Source organism: Myotis myotis, unplaced genomic scaffold (assembly GCF_014108235.1).
Source record: "Myotis myotis isolate mMyoMyo1 unplaced genomic scaffold, mMyoMyo1.p scaffold_m19_p_16, whole genome shotgun sequence".
Classification (NCBI taxonomy): Eukaryota; Metazoa; Chordata; class Mammalia; order Chiroptera; family Vespertilionidae; genus Myotis; species Myotis myotis.
In genome coordinates this window covers 48,457,898-48,485,896 of record NW_023416320.1, presented here as the reverse complement: position 1 = coordinate 48,485,896, position 27,999 = coordinate 48,457,898, and the positions used below count along the sequence as shown (strand labels likewise).

At 48.9% G+C, this 27,999-nt stretch overlaps 1 protein-coding gene across 1 annotated transcript; it reads right to left on the bottom strand.

Annotated features, from left to right (window-relative positions):
* Positions 1-1,166: 1,166 nt before the first annotated feature.
* On the bottom strand, positions 1,167-27,999 carry CHMP4C (charged multivesicular body protein 4C). Its single transcript, XM_036337416.1, has 5 exons — positions 27,726-27,999; positions 7,612-7,789; positions 5,590-5,704; positions 2,172-2,325; positions 1,167-2,006 (listed from the first exon to the last, which is right to left on the bottom strand). The coding sequence occupies exons 1-5, from the start codon at positions 27,910-27,912 to the stop codon at positions 1,942-1,944; spliced, it is 699 nt and encodes a 232-aa protein (XP_036193309.1). The 5' UTR covers positions 27,913-27,999; the 3' UTR covers positions 1,167-1,941.

The window sequence follows — 27,999 nt, the reverse complement described above, 5'->3', positions numbered from 1 at the left end:
ACAGTTCAAGTAAAGATACAATGGGAACCCTGCCAGGCGATAGGCAAGAAAGCAAAGTGCCGTGGACACTGTAGCAGGGAGACCTGATTTAGTCTGTGCCATCAAGAAAAATGTCCCCAGATAATGGACGTTTCACGTCAGGTTTGGTACCTGTGCTGTCGAGTGAGAAGACTGCTAAGAAGAACTGCATATGCAGAGGGCCTGTGGCAGGACTGAACCTTAGGGATCATCGTGCGCAGCCCTTAGGTTTCCCAATGAAGACAGAGGCCCAGGTCCTCGAAGGTGCGAGGGGCAGGGCAGGCGCTGGAATCAGGACCCCACCTCCATGCCCAGCTCTCTCCATTTCACTGTGCTGCTAAACAAATGTTGGGAACACCCTATATAATGACATTGTCATTTTATGGTCCATGACATAGTCTGAGCAATACATAATTTTGCAACATATTTTTATTTAAAAATAATTACAACCAGCCCTGGCCAGTTTGGTTCAGTGGATAGAGTGTCGGCTTGCAGACCGAAGGGTCCCAGGTTCGATTCTAGTCAAGGGCACGTACAGAGGTAGCGGGCTCCTCCCCGGCCTGGGACCTGTTTGGGGCTTGGGCAGGAGGCAACCAATCAATGTGTTTCTCTCACATCAATATTTCTCTCTGTCTTTCCCTCTCTCTTCCAGTCTCTCTAAAAATCAATGGAAAAATATCCTTGGGTGAGGATTAAAAATCTATATAATAAAAGCCTAGCGACCGTTATGTGGAACGACCAGAAAGATCGGTCGCTATAATGCACACTGACCACCAGGGGGCAGACACTCAATGCAGAAGCTGCCCCTGGTGGTCAGTGCACTCCCACAGGGGGAGCGCTGCTCAGCCAGAAGCCAGGCTCACAGCTGGTGAGTTCAGTGGCAGTGGTGGGAGCTTCCCCCGCCTCCGCAGCAGTGCTACGGAGCAGTGACCTGAGCAGTAAGGAGCAGCAAGCAGATGGGCGGTAAGGAGCAAGGGGTCCCAGACTGCGAGAGGGATGTCTGATTGCTGGCCTAAGCCAGCAGGCAGACATCCCCAGGGGGGGTCCCCGACTGCGAGAGGGTGCAGGCCAGGCTGAGGGACTTCCCCCACCCAGTGCACAAATTTCGTGCACTAGGCCTCTAGTAATAATAATAACGAAGGCCAAAATGTCATTCAAGATACACTTTAAAATGCCTATATTTTTAATGTATTTACAGAAAAGGCTGCAGTGTAAGTTAATGTGTAGAGCACAGGCAGATGAGCGCGAACACTTGCACGCTCCGCGGCATCGCTGCGGGGAATCAGCAGCTGCCTGGGTGCCTGAGTCACAGCGGGAGAGCCAGCGGGCAGTGGGAGCTATTCGAGCTTTTAGACATTCGGGAGCTGCATCCGTGGCCCCTCCCCAGCTTCATTGGCGGAATAAATGTCAATTAAGGATCCTTTAAGATTTCAAACAGCTGGACTCCAGTGAAACTCTGTGTGGTAGACTCACCAGGTCATCCCCACGTGCAGCCTCTCCGCCGCGGCGCCTTTGCACCTTCCGTGGCGCCACAGCCCACGACGTGGGCGCACAGAACAGAAGTCACTTCCCCCGGCTCCGCCAGCCGCCTCGCTCCTCAGGGGCTTCTACATGGTTCTGTGTTTGATATGAGAACAGACTTCCGTTTCCTGTCCACAGATACAGAGTGAGCACTGGCGTGTGTCAGGCCTGGGGTTCAGTGGGGAGCAGGCAGAGGCCCCCCTTGTGCAAGGTCTTCCTCAGTGCCCTGGGCAGCCCCCTCTGACCCCACTCCCTTCTGTTACTTTTACACGTGAGGCTGACAGACAGTCATCATCCATAAATGTAAAACAGGGCCTCTGCTCACTTCTGAACTTGGCAAAAATATTTTTTATGTCTTATGTACAGCTCGTTGATTTAGGCGTCAAAACAGCTCCCTCCCAGTTAGGAGGCCCACGCTGCCAGGTGCTTGAGGTCCTCGTCCTCTCCGCCTGCCCGCCGGGAAGGTGCTGGGACAGAAAGTGGATGCAAGTTAGTAATCGGTGACGTTCACACGTTGGCATAGAAAACAGGTATGAATGATGTATAAAAGGAGTATACTTAGGGAATAAAAGTAAGTGCTGACGGGGATATGGGTCAGGCTCCTATTTTAGATCGTGGAGGTGGGGACGCACCTGCTCGGGGCCTCGCGGCTGGGCCCAAGGAGCTGGGTGTTCTGTCTGGCTGCGCCGGGAGGGAGGAGGAAGGCACATTCGGAAGCCGGATATTTGTCATCTTCTTATTTAATTCTTCCTGCTCCAGTTCTTCCAGCTCCGCCATCAGCTCATCCTGAGCACAGGGGGAAGAAAGAATTATGGAGTTTGCGTTTCAAGCAGTGGGTTTCCTCAAACACAATAACAAGAACATCTGCTACCCAATTGATATGTGAGAGCCCAGTGAAACGGAATATTTATTTGAAGACTAAGTCTCTTTTGCAACACTGAGCAATGATTAAAAAATGAATATTTTGGGTTGTGCAAATTTGTCGTAGCTAATCTTACAATACTTCAGCAAACTGTTATGCAAGTAATTTGTGCAGCCAGAATATAAAGCCTCCACCGTTCCCAGGGAGTTTACACCTTGCCTACCCGTTTCCAATGCAGCTTTTCCTTTCTAGTGTGAAAAATTAATAATTTGTGGAACCTTTCATTTGGGTTAATGTTATTACAAATAAGCAACAGGTATAGCAAAAGCAGAACGTGCAGAAGGTAAAAAGAATCAAGGGTATTATGATTCCTTTGTTAAATTACTAAAGCCGATAGGTGTTTGGGTTAAGGAAACGTCATCTCAAGGTAGGTACCCTGTATTTCTTTCTCTTAGCAATAGTCTCAGAGCGGCCAGTTCGATCCTAAGCCACACTCTGTCCCAAGAACCTTCAATTCGCAAGACTGTTGGGAGACTGTGAGTGTAAGTCACCTACGTCAGCTAGGAGGTGACTTGTGGTTGATCATGTCACCTGGCTCCCGGGTCCTCAGGCAGACCCAACCCCTGAGAGGCTGAGAGGCTAAATTAATTTGTCCCCATTAGAATTCTGAGTTTGTTCCCATTAGAAATGACCTAAGACACTCTCATATCCATCCAAAGAAAGTCTTCATTTCCTCATTCGTTCATCATTGGACAAATTGATTGCGAGATACTCCTGGCTGGATATTGAACTCATAGCTGGGGATGCAAAGTTCAACCAAGAGTTCTGACCTTGCCGAGGCCGGTTTGGCTCGGTGGATAGAGCGTCGGCCTGCGGACTGGAGGGTCCCGGGTTCGATTCCGGTCAGGGGCATGTGCCTGGGTTGCGGGCACATCCCCAGTGGGGAGTGTGCAGGAGGCAGCTGGTCGATGTTTCTCTCTCATCGATGTTTCTAGCTCTCTATCTCTCTCTCCTTTCCTCTCTGTAAGGACTCAATAAAATATATTTAAAAAAAAAAAAAAAAAAAGAGTTCTGACCTTGAAGGAGATTATTATTAAATGTGGGAGAAAGGCACATAAACAAATAATTATCCTGCATTAAAGTGCAAGGGATAATACCAGGGGCCACAGGGGAGATACTTAAGGCAACCGCAACACTTGGTAATGATGGTGTGTATCAGACAGGAAGCAAGCTGACCGCCGTGGATTGTGCTCATGGAAAGGAAACGAAGCAGGAAAGTGTGGGGTGGGGTGGTCAGTGGAGCCGTGTGGTTTGTGGCTCTCCACAGGCTGTGTGAGTAGAGTGCCTTCGGAATGAACACTCTCGTGTCCCATTTCTGCTCACAAAGCAATCAGGAGCAAACATAGCAGATGCGGTCACAGCAGAACACATTATGCCACCCGGAGTCCGTGCCCAGAATGGCCGACCGCGCTCGCTCGGCAGGTAGCAACGGCACCACCAAGATACTGACATTTTCCTTAGCAAATGGGATGAGAGAATCATCACCTCCTCCCTCATTCCCAGACGGCAGGTGCCACCACGTGTCCCTTCGTGGATGAAAGGTTTAGTAACAAATGCAAGAGCCGCAGCGTCATGAGCCCCAGCCGGAGGAGGCCTGTTCGTCTTCCCAGGGCGGGCACACTCTCTCCAAGAGCCACACAGCCGAGGCAAGACTCCGCGGGCCACCTGGTCTCTGCGGCAGCCTCTCCGCCGCTGCTGTTCTGGTGGGGCTGGCTTCCTGCAATCCTTCAACAGGCAAAGCCACCCTCGGTGCCCGGGTCACGCCAGCTCAGGCGTGGGAAGGATCTGGCCCGAAAGCCAAGTTTCCCCATTGTTTCTCTTGGTCCCGTGGAACCACACCTCTTACCACGTGCTTCATTTTAACCAAGGAGATGTAAGAAGTAGGGTCTTCGCTGTGCTACTCTGAGATGGTTCCAGATCTGAGCTGGTGTGCGCGCTCGAACAGAACCAGGGGCGTTCCCAGCGCAGCCTCAGCTCCCGGGAGTCTGTCTCACTTCGCTGATGGAACCTGTGCTCTTAATGCCCGTCCACGTTCATGCGGTTCACAGCCCGAGGGGCGAAGGGAGGCGAACTCACCTCCCAGGCCCCAGCCACACCGCGTGCTGTCTGCCTCGCAGAGCGGCGTCTGCTCTGTTCCGCCCAGACGTGCAAGCGCCCTTCCTCCCCTGAGGGGCTACTGAAGCTCCGCCACGGAGTCTCTAACGTCACACAATCACAGGCTGTTCTTCCTTAACAGCTAGAAACGGAATGGGGAGCCGTCTGCCAAACTCTATTCATCTCTCCTTTAAACCAGAGCTACCAACACTTCATTTCCCTCTTAAGTAGGTTTCTATCAAGTACCACTTATTCTTCGATGAGACTTAAGGAAGTGTTTAAGGCGCCCTGTCTGCTGTGGACGGTGGGAGCTGCCCTGCCCCATCCTCCATGCGCCCCATTCTCCACCGCCCCATCCTCCACCGCCCCATCCTCCGCGCGCCCCATCCTCCGCGCGCCCCATCCTCCGCGCGCCCCATCCTCCGCGCGCCCCATCCTCCGCGCGCCCCATCCTCCGCGCGCCCCATCCTCCGCGCGCCCCATCCTCCGCGCGCCCCATCCTCCACGCGCCCCATCCTCCACGGCTCCATCCTCCACGCGCCCCATCCTCCGCGCGCCCCATCCTCCACGCGCCCCATCCTCCACGGCTCCATCCTCCACGCGCCCCATCCTCCATCGCCCCATCCTCCACCGCCCCATCCTCCGCGCGCCCCATCCTCCGCGCGCCCCATCCTCCGCGCGCCCCATCCTCCACGCGCCCCATCCTCCACGGCTCCATCCTCCACGCGCCCCATCCTCCACGCGCCCCATCCTCCACGCGCCCCATCCTCCACGACTCCATCCTCCCCGCGCCCCATCCTCCACGGCTCCATCCTCCACGCGCCCCATCCTCCACGCGCCCCATCCTCCGCGCGCCCCATCCTCCACCGCCCCATCCTCCGCGCGCCCCATCCTCCGCGCGCCCCATCCTCCGCGCGCCCCATCCTCCACGCGCCCCATCCTCCACGGCTCCATCCTCCCCGCGCCCCATCCTCCATCGCCCCATCCTCCACCGCCCCATCCTCCGCGCGCCCCATCCTCCGCGCGCTGCCCACCTCATCGAAGTCCTCGCCGAACCCAGTGCGCTGAGAAAACGCCTCGGAGATTTCTTGGGCGACGTCCTGCTGCTCTGTGACTTCTTGCATCAAATCATCTATTTTGTTCAGATCCCTGGGAAAGTGTATTTTGTGGGAACATTTTAGAATCTCACTTTAAAATTATGCGTTTAGTTAGGTCTACTCCCATATGTAAAGAAAATGAGTCAAGTTAATATAAACTCCTAGTTATTCCTGTAGGATAACAAAAATGATTTTATCTATCAACTTTAAAAATAATTTGCATTTCAAAAAAATAAGCCTCCACGCGCCCCATCCTCCACGGCTCCATCCTCCACGCGCACAGATATTTTAAATATTAAATGAACAGCCATCACATTTGGGAGTCACGAACGAGCAAATTATCTTATGATTTACAATATCTGTAGACCCATGTTGAAATTTTGCCTGGTAGGGCCTATGTAAACTTGAAATATATGCTGCTCTGTATCAGCTCTGCAGGAAATGGTGCGGGAACCAGACCCACATGACTGAGACCGGCAGCTCTCAGCAGCACCACCTCCTAGCAGCCCTCAGGCCGAGCTCCGAGACAAGAGGGCCGTTTGCCAGACGCCTGGCAGCTCTGCCCTCCTGACCCCGGAGGGCAGCACAGGCCTGGCTGCCCTGGGGAGTCACAGGAGGGCAGCGCAGGCTGGGAAGCCCTCAGCAGAACCCGCCCCTGCAGCCCAGGGTGCAGCGCCACGGCCCGCCCTGAGCCCTGGCCCCCAACCACCGGCCTGAGCGGCCAGGTCCCGGTGCCAGGCTCCGACTGCGCCTCTAGGGCCTGTCTCCGAGTCGCCCCTCCAGCTCTGAAGCGAGGCCGAACTGACCGGATGCCAGGAAAGTGGGCTCCTCACTGGGATTTTGATTCCCAGGGGGATAAACCTTTTGACAGTTTCTCAGACTCCCCACGTGGAAAATGCTGAGTATTCTGACATATTTCCACGTAGTAAGTAAAAAGAACGCTATTACCGTTCTCTGCCGCCCCTTATTCCCAATTCTTTTTGTAACACATATGTAAGGACTTTATGTTTTAAAGGCGTGTGGGAGGTGCGGTGCACGTTGGCACCGGTCAGCAGCAGCCGCAGGTTCAGACCGGCAGCGAGTGGGATGGCCTTGCTGAAGCCGTCAAATCGGTGGCCCCGTGGGCATGGCTGCATCGCCGGGTGCTCCCTGCTCTCACATGTGGTGGCTCAGACCTCACTGTCACGTCTACTCTCAGAAAAGGGTCAGGTCCTTGGCACTGACTTCCCAGTGTGACGTACAGCAAACTGTCGCTGGCCCCACCTCCACACTGAACGTTGATTACTGATGGCTTCTTTGTACCAGGGACTAAGTGCATGACATCTGCTATCTTAATGACCCTCACAATAACCATAAGTAGTAGTACTGTCCCCAATTTACAGGTAAGGAAGCGGAATACGGGGGAGGCGAATTAACCTGCCCCGGGACAGTCAGCAGGGGAACTGGGACCCTCTCTCCGAAAGTCTGAGCCCCCAAACCCAGGCCCATCGCTATGACTCTCATACGTCGGTTAGTGTCAGTCACCGGGTGAACCTGCTCAGAACAGAAGGCCCGCTGCCCGCTTCCAGGAGCCTGGGCACCTGCGTTCTCGTCAGCCGCTTTCCGGGAGATCTGGAATGCCACCAGGTGGTAACCACTGTCCTGTATCGAACAGCTCAAGATGCTGACGTGTAAGCCTCTGTGATTTATCTGATGAGGAGTTACAGGCGGAGTGTCAGGCAATAGTGAGGCGACTGGGAAATGCAATGGACAGAATGAAGGTCCTTCGTGTTGTCATGGAGTTTTGTTTTGTTTTGTTTTGTTTTGTTTTCTACCACTGGAACTTCTAGTCTTTCTCTGAAGGACCATTCCATTCTGACGTGTCACAGAGCCTCAACAGGACAGGCCATTCCTGCCGAATTCATCATCTGGCTCTCCCGACACTGGGGGCGCGTAGGACGCGGAGGGAGGGGCACTCACATGTTCTCATGGGCCGCTCTCATGGCCTTGGCCGCCAGGCCCATGCTCCTCAGCACCTCGGTGTTGGTGTGCGCGTTCTCCAGGGCCTCTCGCTGGAACTCGACAGTGGACAGGGTGCCATCGATCTGCGAGAGCTGCTTCTCCAGCCTCTTCTTTCTCTTTAGTGCCTGCAACGCAGCTAAACAAGGAAGAAGCCGCGTTTATAATGAGAGAACCCAGTCACTTACTCCAGAGACATTCGCTCGGCACCAACTGGGGACTGGGCACTGTTGGCACCTACGGACAAGAGACAAACAGAGGGAGTGGAGAGACTCAGGGGTGCAAGTGCCCCTCCTTCGCCGCACAGGCGCCACCCCTCAAACATTTTCAATGTTATTCTTTTCTTCCCAAGACTGGCAGAGGGTAAAAAGTCATTTTCACATTCCATAAAATAGACCACAGACACTGACTAAAAAAACAAAGAATGGGCATAAAAATATGAATAGAAATCATGCAATCTTATATAATAAAAGGCTGATATGCAAATTGTCCCCTCAATCAGGAGTTCAACCGGGAGTTCAACCAGGGGGCAGGACTGGCTAGCCAACCGCCCGCAGCCCCTCACCCCGGCCAGCCCAGCCTGATTGGCCTGGATCAGGGTGGGCCAGCCAGACACCACCCATGCACAAATTCGTGCACCAGGCCTCTAGTAAAGAAATAAAATTTTAGAGGAAGAAAGAACTTTAACGGCTGTTTATTCTAGCTTTGCTTCCTTGTTTCAAAGACAAGTTCATGGAGACCTGAAGCAGTTACATGGCTTGCTTGAAGGTAAACAGTGAGTGGCTGTCCCATACCCAGGATGCTGAGCTGCCTGTCTTGGTCTGAAATGGTTATGAGATGACCAGTAAGGTTACAAGAAACTATGAGCCCCATGAAATCCTAGAGTCCCACTGGAGGACTAGCTGGCATATTGGTGAGAGAAAAGCCTGTTGCCTTCAGACAAAAATATCTACATACCCTGCCATTAGCATTTTAACAAATAACCTTATCAGCTCCATTCAGCAATCATAAAGCTAAGAGTTCTTTTGACTATGCAACTTGGAAGGCACCCAAAAACAGGCCCTAAAATGTGAGTTGTGATAAGACATTTGGAAAGAGTGCAGGGAAAGAGTGGCCAAGGAATGTTACTATGAAGATAATTAAATGGAATTGGCAAAAGAACTCAAATAGGTTAATGGTTTCGGAGTGAAACATGTCAGTTATTGCAACAGATTTCCGAGAGAAGGCTCTTTTCTAACTCAGTTTTGGTCAATTTTTTCTTGTAATTACAATATGTTTGGTTTATCTATTCCAATGCTTTTTGTTTGGTGCACATAGTCATTATACTTGTTGGGTTTTATTGGTGATCAATATGAAATATTGCTCTGACCCGGTAGAACATTGTCCTGATATGCCAAGGTTGTAGTTTGTCCCAGGTCAAAGCACATACAAGAATTAACCCATGAATGCATAAATAAGTGGAACAACAAATCTCTTTCTCTATCTGTCTACTTATCTCTCTCTCAAATCAACAAATAATTTAAAAATGTAAAGAAATATCACTCTCTGACTGGTTTGGCTCAGTGGATAGAGGATCAGCCTGCGGACTCAAGGGTCCTGGGTTCAATTCTAGTCAAGGGCGTGTACCTTGGTTGCAGGCACATCCCCAGTGGGGGTATATAGGAGGCAGCTGATCAATGTTTCTCTCTCATCGATGTTTCTAACTCTCTATCCCTCTCCCTTCCTCTCTGTAAAAAATCAATAAAATATATTTTTAAAAAAAGAAATATCACTCTCTGTCCCATTCTTTTTGCCTTAAAGTATATTTTATTTTATATTTAAATTAAACTTTTAGCTTTCTTTTTGTTACAATTTGCCTCTAATAATTTTATGGGGACCTCTATTTAAAAAATGTTTTATATTTGGCTTTTTCCATATACTTATTACAGACTAGAGGCCCGGTGCACAAAATTCATGCTCTGGGGGGGGGGGGGTGTCCCTCAGCCCACCCTGCCCCCTCTCACAGACTGCGGAGCCCTCAGGGGATGTCCTACAGGCCACTCTATGAACTCAAGGCCACTCGATCAACTCAAGGAGACTTAGCAGCTATCCAGTACATAGAAACAAACATAGGGAAGCAGCCAAAATACGGAGACAAAGAAACAAGTCACAAATGAAAGAAATGGATGAAAGCAAAATACTGGATATAGAGTTCAAAAGCACAGTTATAAGGTTACTCAAGAATCTTCTAGAAACCTCCAAGAAATTTAGTGAGACCCTCAAGGATATGAAAAAGGACGAATCAGAAATTAAGCATACACTGACTAAAATAAAGAATAATATACAGAGATCCAACAGCCGACTAGAGGATCCCAAGAATCAAGTCAACAATTTGAAATACAAAGAAGCAAAAAACACCCAACTGAAAAAGCAAAAAGAAAAAAGAATCCAAAAATATGAAGATGGTGTAAGGAGCCTCTGGGACAACATCAAGCGTACCAACATCCGAATTATGGGGGTGCCAGAAGAAGAGAGAGAGCAAGATATTGAAAACCTATTTGAAGAAATAATAACAAAAAACTTCCCCTACCTGGTGAAAGAAATAGACTTACAAGTCCAGGAAGCGCAGAGAACCCCAAACAAGAGCAATCCAAAGAGGACCACACCAAGACACATCATAATTAAAATGCCAAGGGCAAAAGACAAAGAGAGAATCTTAAAAGCAGCAAGAGAAAAACAGTTAGTTACATACAAGGGAGTACCCATACAAATGTCAGCTGATTTCTCAACAGAAACCATGCAGGCCAGAAGGGAGAGACAAGAAATATACAAAGTGATGAATAGCAAGAACCTACAATCAAGATTATTCTACCCAGCAAAGCTATCTTTTAGAATTGAAGGTCAGATAAAGAGCTTCAAAGACAAGAAAAAGCTAAAGGAGTTCATCACCACCAAACCAGTATTATATGAAATGCTGAATGGTACTCTCTAAGAAGAGGAAGAAGAAGAAAAAGGTAAAGAGAAAAAATTATGAACAACAAAGAGACAACAAATACACATCTATCAACAAGTGAACCTAAAAATCAAATGAATAAAAAACCTGATGAACAGAATAGACTGGTGAATGCAATAGAATCAGGGGCATGGAAAGGGAGTAGACTGACAATTCTCAGGGGGAAGAGGTTGTGGGGGGGTACGGGAAAAGATTGGACAAAGAGCTTACACCTATGGACGAGGTCAGGTGGGGGGAGGCCTGGAGTGGGGTGGGAACTGAGTGGAGGGGAGCTATGGGGGGGGGGAGAAGAAGATAATTATTATTATCTGTAATAATCTGAACAATAAAGATTTTTAAAAAAAAAAAAAGATATTGCTATAACATATGTCTGCTGTTTTGCTGCCTGTGGAGTCTTGTAGGATTTCTGTGGTTTCCCATCTTACATTCAAGTCCTTTAGCCATTTTGAGTTTGTTTTTGTATATGGTGTAAGTTGGTGATCTAGTTTCATTTTTTTGCATGTATCTGACCAAATTTCCCAGCACCATTTATTGAAGAGACTGTCTTGACTTCATTGTATGTTCTTGCCTCCTTTGTTAAATATTAATTGATCATAATGGCTTGGGTCAATTTCTGGGTTCTCTGTTCTGTTCCATTGGTCTATATGTCTGTTCTTGTGCCAGTACCAGGCAGTTTTGAGAACCGTGGCTTGGTAATATAGGTTGATATCTGGTATTGTGAACCCTCTAACTTTGTTCTTCTTTCTCAGGATTGCTGTGGCTATTCGGGGTCTTCTTTTATTCCCAATGAATTTTTGGAGAGTTTGTTCTAGATCTTTGAAATATGCCGTTAGTATTTTAATGGGGAGTGCATTGAATCTGTAGATTCTTTGGGTAGTATGGACATTTTAATGATGGCATATTTTTATTCTGAAGAGTCAAATCTTCCTTCATCTTACGGAAACTGTATTCTCTAATTTTTTATTACTTCGTTCCCTTCCATTATTTCTACTTTCTTCTGAAATCCCTATTTATTTTCATATTATTATCCACACCATGACTCTACCCAAACCATTCTTTCTGTTTCCTTCTTTTGAAATCCCTGTACAATGGATGCTAGATTCCTTGGGTCTCATCCTCACTCTATTAACATCTCTCTCTTTTTGTTCTGTGTTCTGGGAGAACTCCAGAACTTTATATTCCAGATCACTAGCTAGTCCTCAGCTCTATTTATTCTTCTTTTACCCTATTTATTTATTTATTTTTAATTATATTTTAAATTTCTAAGAACTTTTTCTTCTAGCTGTTCATTTATTTGGCAGCCATTCTTGTCTTATAACACAATATCGCATGCCCACCTGCGTGCACCCCGCCCACCTGCCCACCGTTCTGCTGCATCCGCCCACACATCATGCTCACAGCTGTGCCCTCCTCGTCGTGCCCCGCCTGCCCACTGGCCGCCAGCCTTGCTGCGATTGGAACCTGTGGGCTGGGGGGGAGGGCCCAAGAGGTGCTCCATGCACCTCATGGTGACCGGTTGTTTGGTCGTTTTGGTCGTGACGCCTCTTGGCCTTTTATTATTATGAAGGCCTCTGGAACCTCCCTGAAGATACTAATATACATTTTGTTTTTAACATTTTTAAAAATTTCTTACATATCTCTCTTCTCTGGGATTCACCTTCACCTTCTCAGCTGTTTGCTTTGCTTACCTTGATGTTTCTTTTTATGCAATGCACTTTGCTCGAAATTCTTCTGATCTTGTGTTATAGGTTGATATGTATAAATGAAAACTAGGATAGTTAGTGTTTGTAGATGTGCCTCTTCTATATACAGAAGTGTGTTCCCCTGTGGCCTCTCTCTTGAAAGGGAAGGCTGCCCACAGCTCTGTGGGAGAAGTGGGTGGGGCATGCAGGAAGGCAGCTGCCTTCAGGGGGCAGGGAGCAGGCAGACAGGCTGGGGGCTCCCACAGTTGCCAGAGAAAGGCCTTCATCTGGGTGGTGGACACTTTTCTGAGCGGTGGCTTTGCTTCCGCACCCTCCCTGCCCTGCGGGCTGCGGCGGCTCTGCTCTGCCTCCCTCCCAGATGCCACACCACCATTTAAGTTCTCGCTGAACAGTACTTACCCTTTATTTATAGAACAGTTTCTATTTGTTTAACCTTTCCTCCAGGAAAGAACAAAAACAAGTCTTTTAAAAGTCATCTGGCATGAAGGCCTTTCACAATCTCACTCTGCAGAGAGGCTCCTCACATTAGTGATCGGAGCTGTGGATTTTCTCCCACACAGCGGGAATGGCCAACTGGCCCCCGTGCAAACGCCCCACCTGGGCCCGCAGCTACTGCTGCATGCATCCCACTGTATTATAATAATTTGTAAAATCTACTCCCCACCACCTCCCGACACTGATGATAAGCCCTGGGAGGCAAGATTCTATTCCCCCGATTCCCCAATCCCTAGCACATGGCCAACAAAATACAAAACAAAAACCACCTTCGATTGAGTTTTTGCTGTGTGCCAAGCTGATGTGCTTTATCTACATAATGTGATTTACGTCATTAACACTCACAAGCTCCAAGAGAAGACATTATTATAGAAAATGAAGTGAGTGAACGTTAAGTGAATAAGTCTGGTAATTTTGTGCACACAGTTGATGACAACGTGTCTAATGGAAAAAGTGTGGGCTCGGAGCCAGAGTGTGGGTCCTTCTTCTATGACTTGTTAGCTGTGTGCTTGTGGCTACGTCATTCCCTTCTTGGAGCTTCAGTTTGCTCTTCTGGAAATGGCGAGGTGATGTTCAGAATTACTGATAATTTGTGCAAAACAGTTTATATAGTCCCTGTGCATGGTAGGGTCTTGGCAACTAGGTATTATTATTATTATTAATAGCAATTCATATAAAACTCCTTCATTAATGAGATTGTGTATCTTATTTCTGAGACCACTGAGCAACAGGTTACCCGGGGTTTTTCACCATAGCTCACCCTACCAGGCACATACACGACGAGACAGCTCCATGCTTCAGTAGGTACAGAACGCAGTGCTCTTGGGCGGAGTCTGAAGCAACTAAAATCCAAGTGCGCATCTCCACCCACCACACCCAGAAGCGAAGGTTCGAAGTGTGTCCCCTCCCAGGCTCATCAAGCTGGCTCAGTATCTACACTCAGTTGGAACCTATTGATTGATCCATTTTTTAAAAATAAAAATGTTAAAGTTCTCTACTAAAGAGTATGCCACGTTTCCTAATAAGAACTCATTTTAGATTACTTTCTGAAAATCAAGAAATGCAATTTGGTATACAGGATGAGGCTTTGGAGTCACCAGGTCTACATTTCCATACCACCGCTACCAATTAATAGCTGTGCGCACTGACCTTGGTGTGTGACCTTCATTGTGCGCACTGACCTTGGTGTGTGACCTTCACTGTGCTCAGTGACCTTGGTCACTGAGCACAGTGACCTTGGTGTGGGACCTTCACTGTACACACTGACCTTGGTGTGGGACCGTCACTGTACACACTGACCTAGGTGTGGGACCTTCACTGTGAGCACTGACCTTGGTGTGGGACCTTCACTGTGCTCAGTGACCTTGGTGTGGGACCTTCACTGTGAGCACTGACCTTGGTGTGGGACCTTCACTGTGTGCAGTGACCTTGGTGTGGGACCTTCACTGTGCGCACTGACCTTGGTGTGGGACCTTCACTGTGAGCACTGACCTTGGTGTGGGACCTTCACTGTACACACTGACCTTGGTGTGGGACCTTCACTGTGCGCAGTGACCTTGGTGTGGGACCTTCACTGTGCGCACTGACCTTGGTGTGGGACCTTCACTGTGCACACTGACCTTGGTGTGGGACCTTCACTGTGCGCACTGACCTTGGTGTGGGACCTTCACTGTGCGCACTGACCTTGGTGTGGGACCTTCACTGTGCGCAGTGACCTTGGTGTGGGACCTTCACTGTGCGCACTGACCTTGGTGTGGGACCTTCACTGTGAGCACTGACCTTGGTGTGGGACCTTCACTGTGCGCACTGACCTTGGTGTGGGACCTTCACTGTGCGCACTGACCTTGGTGTGGGACCTTCACTGTGAGCACTGACCTTGGTGTGGGGCCTTCACTGTACACACTGACCTTGGTGTGGGGCCTTCACTGTGCGCAGTGACCTTGGTGTGGGACCTTCACTGTGCGCACTGACCTTGGTGTGGGACCTTCACTGTACACACTGACCTTGGTGTGGGACCTTCACTGTGCGCAGTGACCTTGGTGTGGGACCTTCACTGTGCGCACTGACCTTGGTGTGTGACCTTCACTGTGCGCAGTGACCTTGGTGTGGGACCTTCACTGTGCGCACTGACCTTGGTGTGGGACCTTCACTGTGCGCACTGACCTTGGTGTGGGACCTTCACTCTATGCAGTGACCTTGGTGTGGGACCTTCACTGTGCTCAGTTACCTTGGTGTGGGACCTTCACTCTTCTTAAGTGGCATTCTCCCATTTGAATAACAACAATGTCTAGAAGACCACAGCAGAACACTGTATTCTGGAGTCAGCTGCCCACTTTCAAATCCAGGCTCCATCCAGCCATAGCTCTGTGGCCTCCCATGAGTTGCTTATTGGGAAATGGAGATACAACTCATTCACCTGTTGGGGCTTAAATGAAATGACATGTAGAGTATCCAGTGCAGTGGCCGGCACATGGTGAGTGACCTGAATGCCAGGGGCTTCCGCAGCACCCTCACCTCCTCCACCGGCTGTCAGAGCCCAGGGTGTGGGAGCCCCGTGTCTAATGCCCACCCCTGCAAGTGTTTGTTACAAATCATAACCAGGCTGGTTTGGGCGCAGTCCTAAACACCTATGTTAGTTAATATACGGTCTCTGCCCTTCAGAATGTTTGGGAGAAACTAGAGCGCTCCCCCAGAGTTGAGATCTCTACTTACACTGTGATTACCACACCACAAACTCAGAGTGGCCCCCAGGGAGCCCTCCACCCACAGGGCCGGCAGACGGGGAGGCGAGGGGGCAGAGCGAGGCTAGGGGAGAGGCCTTCTTTGTCTTCCCACCTGAAATGGCGGTAGGAGGGGGGCGGGGAGGGCGTTTATGTGAAGCTGGTGACGGGAAGACACCTGCCTGAGCTCCTGGAGGCAACACGCTCCTGTGGCTTCCATCCGTCAAAGAAGCCGGAGATCCGGATTTGCATGCAAAATCCCCACATTCAAAATCTGATCTGCAAGTTTCAAACAGAACCACGTGTGAGCAAAACCGATGACTCCTGAGTGGCTGGATCTGGCCCCAGACACCTGATGCGCCTGGCGACGTCTGCCAGGCACAGTAAGCCTCTCACAAACACTCAGACAGGAGGCTTCTGTTCCAAAGAGCAAGACCTGTCCGGGCGGGCGCCCGCCGGGAGCTGCTGCTCACGTGAAGATATGATGCCACCGCCCCTGGGATGAACAGGCTCTGACTTTGTTTTCTAATAAACGATTTGGGAAGGTAACAACTGTACTTTTCCGAAGACATGCAATAAACTCTGCAAATCCAGCATCGCTCTGGGTTAGGCAGAAAGGGATGCATCCTGAGCCGAGGCCCTTAGCCTGTGGAGAGGGTGCAATTTAATCCTCCAAGCTCCCGTGAGGCACGAAAGCACCAGGTGAGACTGGCTGGCATTCTTCCTACAACAAAGGAACTCACTGTATTCCTTTGCGGTGGAGAAGCAGCCAGGGGTGGGGCTGGTCTCCCCGCCTGCCAGTGCTGCCTTCAGCAATGGAGTCACAGAACAATGTCCCGAGTCCCGCAGCCGGGGGAGCTGGGAAGAGCCCTCACTCCAGCCCCCCGAGGATTGGGACTGAAACTTAAGAATTACCCTTCACAAAATCCAACCAGCCCCGTGCCTCCCTGCTCCACAGTGCTGCCAGAGGAAGGCTTCGGTCACCGATGAAGACACAACACAAAGCAGAAAAGCGTAGCAGCTTCATCGCTCACATGATGAGTAGGGCATCTTGGGTTTCAAGGTCAACCTGTTGACTCCTGCACTCAGGGTGTGTGCAGGCATGCATTGCTGAGGCATTAGCTGGCAAAAAGCAAGCACCTTTTAGGAGCCATCACACCCATGACTGCAGACTCCCTGTCTGTGAAAGAGGAGACTGCATGACCGCGCTCCCCTCCTGGGCAGGGACGAGCTCCACGGAAGGACTAAAAGGCGAGGCTCGCAGGAGCAGCCTCGGTGCTTAAAATACAAACGCCACACCTCATCGTCTTTAGCTCCTAACTAGGAGGTCTCACAATCTGGTTGTTTTAGGTGAGAAACTTGAATGGAAGCCCTGGTCTTACATCCAAATCGCTTCGTCTGTCAAACACTGCTTTCTGTCCGTGGCAGCTGGTCTTGGCTCCGGAAAAGCACAACCTGGATACCCAACACCATGAGCATTTCACAAATGGAATAAAAACCGAAGTGTTTCAAAGTCACGGTTAGATGGAAACAGCTGGGGGATACTAGAAAACTCTATTATCATTTGGCCGGCACCACCCCGCTATGAATTCCCCTGGCCCTCGTCACTTTTATAAACCATTCTTTACCCCTTCCTTTCAGTCACGGGACAGGACACACTAAGGATCTAGCGTACGCCCAGCACCGTGTGGCCCCTGCAGGGACAAAGGCAGAGGCTACAGCCTCAGAGGAGCCCAGGAGGAAATGGGCCTTCAGTCCCAGTCCTCATTCAAGAAGCATTTGCTAAGCACCTACTGTGCTTCAGGAACTGGACCCAGGGATCCTAACAGGCCTGTGTGCTTAGGTCACATCCTTCACCTCCAGGGCAGAGGAGAGGAGCAGGACAGGTGTCAGTGGATGCACAGATGTGGAAGCTCGCTCTGGAGGGTGAGGGGAGGTGCCACAGGGGGCCATGGCAACACAGGCACTGGCCCACACCTCCCCCACTGAACCCCGCCAAGTTCCAGGCCTAGCACCATTGGGAATCAGAGACGCAATCCTCAGAACCAAGCTGGTCACAGCAATGTCACCAATATCAAATGCCAGAGAAAGGGAAGTGGGGAGCTAGAGGAAGACGCAGCAGTGGCGTATGACTAGGCAGCGGGGGTGCAGGTGCCTGGAGAACAGGGACAAGGGCCTGCAGAGTGTTGAGGGACATCCTGAGGAAAGGGCGTTTGGGAGAGGATTACTGATGTAAGCAAGCCAGGTACTGGGCTGAACTCTGTAAAAAGGAAAGAAAGATGTTCAAAGTCACTGATCCTCAGGGAAATGCAAATTAAAACCACAATGAGGCCCTAAGCGGTTTGGCTCAGTGGTAGAGCGTCGGCCTGTGGACTGAAGGGTCCCAGATTCGATTCCAGTCAAGGGCATGTACCTTGGTTGCGGGCACATTCCCAATAGGGGGTGTGCAGGAGGCAGCTGATCGATGTTTCTCTCTCACTGATGTTTCTAGCTCCCTTCTTCTCGGTAAAAAAATCAATAAAATATATTTAAAAAATAAATAAATAAATAACCACAATAAGATATCACCTCACACCTGTCAGAATGGCTACCATCAACAAATCAACAAATGACAAGTGCTGGCGAGGATGTGGAGAAAAAGGAACCCTCATGCACTGCTGGTGAGAATGCAGACTGGTGCAGCCACTGTGGAAAACAGTATGGAGTTTCCTCAAAAAATTAAAAATGGAACTTCCGTTTAACCCAGCAATCCCACTTCTGGGAATATGTCCCAAGAAATCAGAAACACCAATCAGAAAGCATATATGCACCCCTATTTCAGAGCAGCATTATTCATAATAGCTAAGATTTGGAAACAGTCCAAGTGCCCATTAGTAGATGAGTGGGTAAAAAAGCTGTGGGACATTCACACCATGTAATACCATGCAGCTATAAATAGAGGGATCTCTTACCCTTTGGGACAGCATGGATGGGCCTGGAAAATACTATGCTCAGTGAAATAAGTCAATTCAAGAAAGATAAATATCACATAACCTCACTTATTTGTGGAATCCAATGAATAAAATGAATTGACCAACAAAATAAGACCCAAAGCATGAAGGCATGGAACAGACTGACACACCTCGAAGTGGGGTTTGGGGGACCAGGAGAGATAAATCAAAGGCTTATATACTTATATGCACAGCCCATGGACATGGGCACTAGGGTGGTGAAGACCTGGGGGGTGGGAAGGGGCTGGGAGGAAGGGGTAAAGGGGAGAAAATGGGAGCTATCTGTAATACTATCAACAATTATACATATATATATATATATATATATATATATATATATATATGAAAGAAAGGAAAAAAGAAAGGAAGAAGATGGATGGAAAGATAAATGATATGCAACAAATTTCATGAAATGACAATATCAAATTGTTGTGGCAAAAATGTTATTTATTGCATTGCATAAGACATTATAAACTCCTTTGGATATAATGTAGACAATATTAAGATTTTTTCAGCAAACACATATAAATTTAATAAGAAATTTCCTTCCCTCAAAATATGATAATAATAGATGAAATTAATGAACTAAAATCGCAGTCAATAAAAACGTTTAAAAACTCTTTAACAGGATTTGATCTTGTAAATTCAGCCAGTCATAAAATGACTTGGATTTCTGTTCTAGAATGGAAAACCATTTTTATATGGAGATATGTTAAAATAAATATTTCAATTATGTTATCTTTGTTAGAAAATTATGAGTCAATAACTAATAAATTATTTTACAAAAAAAGAAAGGGTGATTATTAATATTATAAAGTATAAGAGATGAGAAGAAGAGCGATCAGCGCCCCTTCCCATCCCCAGAAAGACAGCGAATGGATGGAGGAAGCTAAGGTCATTTTCCAACAGAAACAACGCTCCTGTCCTTCTTGGAGGCGAGGCAGTCCACAGGGCCAGGGCCTCGCACACAGGTGAGTCTCAGCGGGGAGGTCATGGCCTCAAAGTCCAATCAGCCCTCAGTTGTCCCTGAAGGAAGAAATACTTACATAGAGGATATCTGAAATACCCGCTGACATTCTTATTTCTTGTAACCAATTGCTTCCTAGGTCAATTGCCAAACAAGTAGAATTAACCTGTTATTGGCAGGACATACCAATCTATTAATTAAAATCTACTTGATATTCTTTGTAAAAACCCAATTAATGTTGGACACCAGGCAGAATAGATAGCTACTTGAATGAGTCTTTTACTTGCTACCAGCAGTGTTTGTGAGCTCACAAATTGGTAATTCTGGTCCTGCTATTGCCTGGAATATAGGAAAACAGCATGAATATGCGCCCAGCAGTATTAAACAGAAAAATTCAGAAATAGTTGATTAAGCTTGATTCTAAAAGGTAGGCATGTGTATCCATGGATATAATTTTATATTGTGTGTGTATGTGTATATGTGTGTATATGTGTGTATATGTATGTTTGCGTGAGTGTGTGTTCTAGAATATGGTTCTATATCCTACTTGTAAACAAGTTTCTGCTCATGTGATGCAGTGACATTCCTACCGCTGTGCCTGTGGCTTGCAGGGACCCCTGAGAACCAACGAATGAAAGCCCGGGAGCCCTGCCTGCGGCTCGCTGTCTGTAATTGTGTGATTACTCCTCTGTGGTCCTGTTATCGAAATCTCAAGAAATGCATACAAGCCCCTGTCCTCACGATGACTACTGCCATCTGAAATTCTTTAAGAGGTTCACCACGAAACTGGTGATGAGCTATAATATTCTTTAATTTCTCAAATAAAAGTAGGAGAACAATACCCAATAAATCGAGAGCTTACAGAAATAGAATTTTTCAAACTGCTCACAAAATCATAGGCTTATATATGTGATCTTTAAATACATTGATTTAACATAATCATAACTTTTTCTTGCTGCAGTTTTTTAGAAATTTTGAGTTAGAATACTCAGGCTCCAAAGCTGCATTTGCTTTCACTTTAGATGCATAAAATAGATGCATAAAATATATGGAAAGAATTGGTCGTGTAAATAGCGCTGTGCATCGAAACAGGCCTGTTGAACAATGTTACTGCTGAGCAAGTAAGACACACCCGGTATGACCAGGTGGCGTATAACCCTATGTGGAAGAATAAAGAGATTCTAGAAATTCATGTTAAAATAGAAAAGAAAATGTCCTAAGAGCCAGTCAAATATTTAGATGCATAATTTTATTCCTCTAAAGTTATAGGTAAGCCAAATATAAAACTGTAAACTTTATTTCATTTAAATTAAACGACTGGCATTAAATTTTAATTTTTAAATAAAGAATTTAACTTCTACTGCAAGGATTCCTGACTTTTAACTGAGAATAATCAACTTTTTATTTTCTGTAATTAAAAAATCACCATTCTTGTTGTTGCTTTTTGGGTTTGTTTCGTTTTGAGGGTCTGTAGATTGTTGGGCTGAGGAAAGTTGATGGAGTGGCCCAGGGTGGATGGGCGTGGGGCTTCTAGCTACGCCTCGTCCCTCCCTGGATACCCACGAGTTAGACAGCTGGGTAAGGGCTTTGCCGTGGGCTGGAGAAGCCACCATCCAGGTTTAGGAACTCTGACTGCTTTAAAACAGGACCATACAAACTCTGTTTCCATAAAAAAATTAGCATAAATCAAGGAAAATCATATTCTTTGCAATTATCCAGTTTTGTGGAATTTACATGAAGCAGAATAAACGAATGCTCCAATATTTATAATGCTGCTCCAAGTTCACGAAGGAAAAAGGCAGACTCGAAGTAAGATCCATCACACAAGAAGCGGTACCCATTACCCTCCTAGAAGCAGCTAGAACAGTCAGCAAACTGTCCAACCCGAGCCACAGAGACTAGAAATGCTCTAGCCTGCGGTGTCTGAGGAAACAGCCAAGAAGATGGTGGTAACTGGAAGCCAAGATGAGTTCACAAAGATGAAAAATACCCAACTAACCTCACCGACGTCCTCACTGTGGGTTCCTGGGTGCCCACACTGTCCTGCGAACCTGCTCACATCAAAACCGTCAGGAAGGCTTTGAGCCTCCCTCAGATGTCTCGCAACAGAATTTTAAAAACCTCTCCAGGCGACCTGATGGCTCTAACACACGATCAGCTCATGAAACAACACTTGTGTGACTGCAGCCAGTTTTAGGAGTAATTCACAAGGCATATTGAAGAGAAATGGTGGGGAAATTGAGAGGACCTGGGCTGCAGATGCAGGTCAGCTGTGTTCACAGCTGGATGACAGCTGGCCCCTCTCAGTGCGACCTATGGGCCCGGAGCACCTGGGAGAAGCCTCCTGCGCACACGGAGCTGGGCCTGCACGGGACCCAGGCCACAGGCTCTCCCCTCGGTTCTTCTGCTTCAACATGCTTAACAGACTCTGACAGTCACACACACACACACACACACACACACACACACACAAAAGGCTGCCCATCAAATCTGTGTCTGATTCAACTAAAAGAAACAGCTCATATCATACAATTAAAAGGTTTAAATCGTTATTTCAAGGCAACCAAAAATAAGAGATGTCATAGAAATATATGTAAAATCCCGAGTGCCAGCTTAACAAATTGATTTCCTAAGGGGAAAAGGGTCGAACTGGCTGGCATTTTTAACTCTTTCCAAATCCAGTGGGGAAAGCCAGTGAGGGCCTCTGAATAAGCAGCTGCAAACCAGGCTATTTACCACAACAGAGGTGTGAGTGACAGGTGAGTCCCAGGACCCTGCCGCTCCTGGGAGAGGGAGGTGGGAGGAAGTGAGGAGCTTTAATGAAGTGATAGGCTCCCCAGGCTGGGTCCTCCCACTGAGGGGTGGGAGCCAGGCTGGGGAGGGAACAGGGGGAGGGGACTGAGGGGGTCCCATTTCCATGGATCTGTCTTTTCCAGAAGAGAGAACGCCCAGACATTGGTTGTGTTATTGTGCCAGAATAAACCCTCTCTTTTCCCAGGCCCCAGAGTGTGGTACAAAAGACCAGGTAGCGGAGGCACACAGAGCACTTTATGATGATGCTCGGTTGTCATTGCACCTGAACAACAGGCCAGTGAGAGGGCTGGGACCACAGTCCCATGTGAGCCTCCGTTTTCCCGGGAGGATGGGTCAGAAACTCCAGGGCAGGTCCTTCGCTGATAAACGGGGGCGGGGGGGAGGGGGGGCAGGTAGAGCTTCCTGGTCCAGGCATCCCCGTGAGGGCGGAAGTGGGGGCAGAGGGCAGTGCGCATCAGAACAGAGTTACCCGTTCCGGTTCTGGGCCCTGCACTCAACCTTCCACCAAGTCAGAATCTAGGGGCTCCTGGTGGCTGCACGTTTCACCAGACGTCCTCAGGACTTCTGACCTGGTGACCTGACGCGCACATTCTGGAAACTCGCTAGAAAGGAGGTCGCCAGGTAAGTGATCCCTCTCCCAGGGGACTGCGTGCTCCAGGACCTGCAGTCCAGGGCTGGCTGGTCACCTGAGCCGCTCTGCCCTCACAACATTGGCACTGAACTTGCCCACACGGGCCTGGTTCTCCTCACACAAAGTCCTCCGGTCCCCAGGGTCCACTGCAGAATTCAGCTCCGCGAAGGTAATAAAAAGCAAATTCAAAAGCCCAAAGAGGTTCCAACATGGCCCCGAAAGGGAGTTCAGCCTCCCAACAGAATGCCCCGGCGCCCACAAGATGCCCCGGCGCCCACAAGATGCCCCGGCGCAAGCGGGCCTCTTACTCAAACAGAAGATAAAGAGGGGAGAGGCCTCGGCACTCGGCGTTCACTGCCATCGCATGCAATGTAGGGGTTTGGGCCAAACTTGCTTCCTCGCTGCCCAAACCTTTCTTCTCTGTCAGCCCAACAGCCTTGAGGCCCAGCATACCCAGCCGGGCACACCCTTTTCACATGATGACATGTTTGCCTTTGTTGCTCAGCCCGACACAAGGTAAGCAGCAGGCCCGGGCCTCTCCCGAGGGAGAGGGGCACTGGGTGGGAATTAAGGGGCGTTCACCCTCAGGTCGCAGGGTGAGACCCTGCAGGGTGTCCTAGGGTCTCACCGGCTCGCCCCAGACCCAGCCTGGTGAGGACGGTTCAGCCCAGGAACAGGTACCCGAGGAAGCCACAAAGGTGGCCGCGAACCCGCGACTCAGAGAAGGGACTGCTGTCCTCATGTCGTAAACAGTCCTCACGTCGCACAGGGGGGCAGGTTAGTCCCTGGTGCTCCAGAGACACAGTTTGGGCCATAAGTGGAACTTACTCTCAGCTTTACAAAAACAGCTACTGTTGTAACACCGGCTGATATTTCCAGAGCACTGGATAAAGGCTTCACACAATGATGGCATCTATCCTCACCGCTCCGGTATCAGCCTCCTCATCGCCGTTATGCAGATGAGGAAACTGAGAGGAGGCTCTGAGCGTGGTCTACAGTTACCGGGTTTCTCAATGGCAGGCCAGGCTGGCACTCAAACCCAGGCTGTCTGCTGTGACACCCTGGCTCTTCACTCCAGCGGTTCTCAGCCTGTGGGTCGCGACCCCTTTGGAAAACACATATATAATTACATATTGTTTTTGTGATTAAGGACTGTGCTTTACTTATGTTCAATTTGTAACAATGAAATGGGGGGTCACCACAACATGAGGAACTGTATTAAAGGGTCGCGGCATTAGGAAGGTTGAGAACCACTGCTTCACTCCAGCACTAAGTCACTTCCTATCGAATGTAAAAAAACTGGGCCAGGATATTCCATTTGAGAAAAATCCCTGACCCTCTCTTCATGATATCATTTACATGTGCACTCACACGCACAGGGAGGTTAGAACAGTGACCCCTAGGGCGTCCCATCCATCCATATGGCAGGAGGGGTCAGCAGAGGACACCAGCCATGAAGCATCCAATATTATCAGTGCCCATGGGAGCCATGCTATGGAAAAGGTGAGGGCACAACGTAAGATAAGAGAACTTGTCCTTCTGCCTCAGTACCATGATTGTGGAGTTAGGGTCCTAACCCTTACTTACCCAGGACACAGGGAAGAATCACCCAGTGCCCACACCGCACCCCAGCCACTGAGAGCAGAATCCATGGGGGTGGGGTCCAGGCTTCAAGGGACTTTAATGCGCAGCCAGGACTGAAAACTGCTCTAGAGGACGGTCAGCAGGAGGAGAAAACACTTCAGTGACATACAGAAAGTGTGCTTTTCACACGCAGGTCACTAGCTACAGCGCCATCTGAATAACTGCATTGAGGGATGTCTGACCTCTCAAGTTTCTAACCGAATTATAAGTCTTGCTCCAAGCATTCCTCTCTTAGATCAGCGGGGCCAGGAGCACCATGACTGTTGCCAAGCCAGTTTGGTGATGCAGACTGGGGGTCTTTCTGGTGGTTTACAGTACCTGCCCAAGAAGTCTGCAGTGAGAATTCGCCACCACTGCACAGCCTTGCTACGCGTTACGGTGAAGGCATGCCTCAGACTGAGTTCTACAGGCACACGCATTAAACAAACATACGTTGGCCAAGCAGGCAAAAAGCAGTTTGTCAACCTGTTCCATGAGCTCAGTGAAGTCCCAGCTCTATGTCTCTTTAGGTTCAATACACCGAGAATGCAAGGCTCACTGAAGACGCAGCCCCGTCCCCTGGCAGGTGCTATGCCCTGCGGGAGGCCAGAGACCCACCCGAACCAGGATGCCACGCGGCACTGAGCTGAGGTGGAGCCTCAGGTACCACCCTAATGTTAGGTTAGTTATACACCCGGCACATTCTTATCACCTGTTCTCCCGTGGGGAGTGAGGAAGGCTTTCTGACTATTTTCTCCAGTCCACATACTTCGAGTGCCCACAACTTCACCAGTGAGACCCCGCTTCTCACATGTTTTTCTATTCAATTGATCTGGTTTCTATTCTACTTTTTTCCATTTCTCACTTTCTTATGCTAATGTCAGTTACTCATTTTACCAAGAAAACCATTTTTTACATTCAGAATGCTCTCAAAACTTCTGTTGTTGTAGAGAAATAGATCGCTGAAGAGTTTGTACCGGCCGGGAGTGTGGTCCCTCCTCATACCACACTAGTTGGCTATTCAACTAGTGTTCTTGACAGCATGTTAGCTGGCCAACCACCTCTAGAAGTAAAAGCTTAACTGCACATGCGTGAAGTCACTCTGGTTGTCATGTAAATTATGGCCATTCTAGCACCGACACTGAGCGAGCAAAGTCCATTTAGTACCAAGTATATTGGGTCTTACTATGTGTGTGACAATATTCCCTGGTGGCTAATGGAAGTCCGTAACTATGTGCATGTGAAATGACCTGGGTTATTTGGTGATGAGGCTATGGACAGTGCTTCCAAAGCTGGGTCTGACTGAATTCTTTCCATAGTTCAGATTACAGATAACCTCATGCTAACCAGCTCTTCCTGTTCCCAAGGCCCCGGCAGGCTGGGCAGCACCAAAGAAGTCCCCAAGAGGCAGGACAGAGAGGAAACGGCCTGCTGACGCCAGCTGCTAATTTGCACTTGGCCCTGGCATCCGTCTGAAACGCCTCTGACTTAAGGAAGCTGGGCTGATGTGCTTAGTGTTGTCTTTAATATTTTGGTGTCTTTGTCACCTCTAGTCATATACCCTTTAGTGAATTGCCATTTGGAGAACATTTTCATGTTTATTTTACATTTTTGTCTTCTGAAAGCAAATCTATATTTTTACCACTTCTGAGAAGCAGATATTCTTTTTTTTTCAGATTTTTAAAACCAGTATTTCCTGAGCAACTACTGTAAATAAGCTTTCTACAGATCCAAATGGATGACAAAAGAAAAAAGAAAAGAAAACCCCTGACTGACACTAGGAAAAGGCAGGTACATGTCACACGGGAGAGAAGGCCAGGGAACAGAAAGGCAGTGAGTTTTCAGCAAGCCCCAGGGGCCTAGTCTCGCGTAGAAACCGCATTTAATAACGTCCCCAAATATTTTCAGGCATAAAATAAAAATAGAAACCAGCACTTCACTGGAAAACAGACTATAATATGGTGAAAAGTGAGATAGTTAGCAGAGAAAAATGAAACTTGACCTTCTTATTGTTGGTAATAATGAGCACAAATGTATCAGGAAGCATTTTTACAGGAGCAGCAGGGTTTCAAGGTCCACCCAGGAGACAGTGTTCCTGTCCTGGGTTTAACGATGGCAGCATCGCTTGGGGGAGGGAGTCCAACTCCCAAGGTTCTTTATGACTTAAGGAGGCAAGTCCAGGGTTTGGTGGCGAGCAGAGTCCTGTGGGCCACCTCTGCCCTGTGTGTGCCATTGCCCTCGAGTTACAAGAGCGAATCCCTTCACCTCCTCGCTGGGTTTTCTATGTTCCACAGGTGCTGTTTAGGTCTCTCCTCTATAGGGGGCTGTACCATGAAAAATCAAGGAACTCTGGCTAAGAATAAAGGATTCAAGGTGCAACAGAAACACTAGGTATTGTTACCGACTCAAAGTTCCTTGAGTGGCAAAAACCAGTGATAAGAAATTTAATAATTAATTCCCTGACTTTTGTTTTTGTGGTTGTTATCATGTCTCAACTGCACGACAGCCGATTAAAGTCTTCAGCAGCGGAGGCACCCGGTACATACTAGAATGTACTTCAGTGGAGGTTTAGGTGCAAGTTGAAGTGTGTGATTCCACAGGCAAGAGCACGGGAGAAAGCCTGATATTCAGTGCTGAGGTCAGCAGGGCTGGACTGGGGTGAGGCCAGCCAGGAGCAAAATGTAAGGGGCCGCCAAAAACTGTAGTAGTCGAGATAAATAACATTTTCGTGCCATAGAGTTAAAACTCAAAATAAATGAATAAAAAATCCATGTTGAACAAAGCAGATATATTTTTTAAAAGAATCTTAAATAAAGAAGCACCGAGCACAAAACAAAAGAGCCAGCATGGGGGGGGGGGGGGGATAAATAATACCGATCCTGTTTTATTTAAATTTCTGATATTTTGTTCATCGTGAATTTTTTTGCATTCATTCTGAGTGTTTTAAATATTGCCTATAGTGCTGCTCATCTCCATCACCCTGCCCTCCGGGAGCGGCGGGCCCAGCGCCCTGCAGTCGCAGCCCGGGCCAGCGCCTAGAAGGGCTGGGGGAGCGCAGCCGGCCGCCTCGGGGTCCGCGAGCCCGTGCCCCCAGCAGGTGCCCGCGGGGCAGAGGGCGCGCCGGGCGCCGGCCAGCCTACCTGGCTTGTTGCGCGTGCCGTGCCTGCGCGCCAGGCTGAGCTCGCGGTGGATGCGGCTCTCCAGGTACTCCTGCTTCTTGCCCAGCATCTCCTCGGTCTCCCGCAGCCGCGCCAGGGCCTCCTGCGGGCTGGGCGCCGCGCGGCTCCGGGAAGAGCCCCGTTTAAAGAACTTGCCCAACTTGCTCATGCTGCGCCGGGGCCGCGTCCTGGGTCTGCGCTCCGACCTCCGAGGCGGCGCTCGGGGATCAACAAGCCTTCGGGGCAGGTGACACAC

What these genes read in the sequence shown, in the direction of transcription:
- CHMP4C (XM_036337416.1), bottom strand. Translation starts at nt 27,912, where the DNA reads ATGAGCAAGTTGGGCAAGTTCTTTAAACGGGGCTCTTCCCGGAGCCGC. An exon ending in CGGCACGCGCAACAAGCCAG is followed by an intron (nt 7,790 to 27,725) that starts GTAGGCTGGCCG and finishes TTCCTTGTTTAG; the next exon opens with CTGCGTTGCAGGCACTAAAG. An exon ending in AGAGCGGCCCATGAGAACAT is followed by an intron (nt 5,705 to 7,611) that starts GTGAGTGCCCCT and finishes ACACTTTCCCAG; the next exon opens with GGATCTGAACAAAATAGATG.